The sequence below is a fragment of the Microtus ochrogaster genome, linkage group LG2 (assembly GCF_000317375.1).
Source record: "Microtus ochrogaster isolate Prairie Vole_2 linkage group LG2, MicOch1.0, whole genome shotgun sequence".
Taxonomy (NCBI): Eukaryota; Metazoa; Chordata; class Mammalia; order Rodentia; family Cricetidae; genus Microtus; species Microtus ochrogaster.
This window is the reverse complement of record NC_022028.1, coordinates 51,493,669-51,496,036: the sequence shown is the minus strand read 5'-3', so window position 1 is coordinate 51,496,036 and position 2,368 is coordinate 51,493,669. Positions and strand designations below refer to the sequence as shown.

Genomic DNA, 2,368 nt, shown 5'->3' with positions numbered 1-2,368 from the left:
GACCTAGCTTTCTGCTCCCTGCCTTCCTAGACTCTTAAGAAGGCCCCCCCCCCCCTCGAGTCCAACTTCTCTGGTACAGTTTCACCCAGAGCCAATCCTAACATGAGAATAAACAGAGAGGCGCTTATGTAAGAACATTTCCAGTCTGGGGAGGGGTGGGGGAGGGGCGTGGGTGGGAGTTACTCCTCCCCTTGGAAAGCCAGAGCCACCCAGCAGTTAGTCCTGGAGCTTAAGTGGGGGGACACAGGAGCCCTGCGGGGGTGGCTCATAACTCTGTCCCTGCAACAGCCTGTCAGGGAGGGAGGCACCGGGTGAGGCACTGGCAGAGATTTTGCAACTGGATGCTGAGGGCTGAGAGGCACCGCCTCTCCGCCTCCCCGGAACAGGGATCAGGGAATGCCCCACTCCTAGGTGCACCTGGGATGGATGGGTGGAGAGAGCACGAGGAACCTGTGCCTGACGTTGAGTCTAGTTAGGTCATGGAGACAGCGTGGGGTCTGTAGGACCAAGACCTTGCCCATGACACTGAGGGCTGTCTGCCTTTCATCCAGGCCTTGGGGTCCCTTATCAGTCTTTTGGGGTGCCTCTTAGCAAAGCTAAACAGGCCCAGGCAGTGGCTGGGCGAACCACCCATGGGTGCCTGGCTGGGTCAGTAGAGTCGCCACATTCCAGGCTCTTGGCTGGCGGAGAAGGAGACAGCCGGGTGCGGGTTCCGCCTCCACTGGGAGGCCAGAGGCCCCGAAGATGGAGGAACAGGTGTTCAAGGGGGACCCAGACACCCCTCATTCCATCTCCTTCTCGGGGAGCGGGTTCCTTTCCTACTACCAGGCTGGGGCTGTGGACGCTCTGCGAGACCTGGCCCCGAGGATGCTGGACACAGCCCATCGTTTTGCTGGGACATCAGCCGGCGCGGTGATCGCTGCCCTGGTCATCTGTGGGATTGAAATGGGTAAGACCTTTATTCTGGGGTGTCTGGGGCCAGGGCGGGGGGGCTGCTAAAGGGACTCCTCTGAGCAGGACCTTGTGACTTTGGAAGTGCTTTGGGGACAGAGCCAGGTCTGGCAGGTAGGACATGAGATGCTCAGGAGATGGTGGTCAGTCTTGAGGTGTGCCAGGGTACCCATTGGTGAGCAGAGGTCTTCCACAGCACCCTGAGCTGGGAGCTGCTCTGTGTCCCAAGCCAGAAGGAAAGAAGCATAGCCCCCAACCCTGACACACACACACACGCATGCACACAGGCACACGTGCATGCACACACGTACACACTTGTACACACTCACACGCACATACACACAATCACACACACACTTGCACACACACTCACATACTCCTCCTCCCTCAGGCCTGTCATGAGTGAGGCTGGGTTAGGCTTCCTTCTATAAACACCTAGGGAGGGGAAATACTTCTCACTTTCTAGCGTAGAGGGGATTCCCACTGGAAAGATGGAAGTCTGAGATTTGAGGTGGCAGGAGAAGCCAGGGACGGAAGTGGGCACAGTGTAGGAGCTTCGCCTCCGCGCTGGTGGGTCAGGAGCCTCAGTGCTGACCCTGGGCTATGAGCAACAGGCTCCTGGTCCATCAGTGTAGAGCACAGGCCTGACCACCCCTACCTACTCAGTGCTAGGCCGGGATGCAGGCCTTTGTGGAACTGAAGTTCTAGAACATTTTAGAAAGAAAGACAGATAAACTTAAATAGGGATGTCTCTCCTGTCGTGAGGGGAAGGGGCAGGGGCCTGTGAACAAACTAAAGTTAGCTGAGATGACGGGAGAAAGGCGGACTGTGTTTGAACGATGTTCAGGGAGGGGCCATGCTGAGGAGGTGGCCTCCAAGAGGAGGTCGCATAAAGAAGGGGACGCACAGAGAAAGAAACTTCCTGGAGCCCTGGGTGATGGACCTGAGGGAGGTCGGGGGTGGAGGCAGGTGACCCGAGATGACAGAGGCCAGCTCCTACCTAGTGCTGGCACCTGCGGGGTGCTGAGAGTGTGCCCGCAGATGGAGGCCTAGCTCTGGCGTTCCCTTCGGTGGAAACAGGGGCCCGTTGCTGAGCTGGCTGTGCCTCGGTTTCCTCCATCAGGGCAATCCCACGATGCCCTGACCCGGGGTTTTAAAGCAGGAGCTGTACTGTGACCAGAGCCCTGAAGTTCTGCACATGGCCAACCATCTAGTTTGGGGGGTTTTAAGGATCCCCAACGGCGAGGCAGCTTGGGTTGGAGGTAGAAGATGAGTGTGCTGTGTGGATGGGGATGGATAGGAGGTTGGGTTGAGAATGTGCTAGAAGGTAGAGCTGACGAGACCAGCTGAAGTGTCCGCTGTTAGTTCTCTCTGAGGAGGAGGCCGCACCCAGTGCCCCGCTGCCTGGACCTCTGCA

The 2,368-nt window shown here is 58.0% G+C and overlaps 1 protein-coding gene across 1 annotated transcript in view; it reads left to right on the top strand.

Moving 5' to 3' along the window:
* The first annotated feature begins 238 nt into the window (after positions 1–238).
* Positions 239–2,368, top strand: part of Pnpla1 (patatin like phospholipase domain containing 1) — a 36,423-nt gene continuing 34,293 nt past the window's right edge. Inside the window, exon 1 of the mRNA XM_026785389.1 lies at positions 239–949. Coding sequence (XP_026641190.1) covers positions 745–949 — 205 coding nt within the window. The 5' untranslated portion in view covers positions 239–744. The remainder of the gene's footprint in view (positions 950–2,368) is intronic.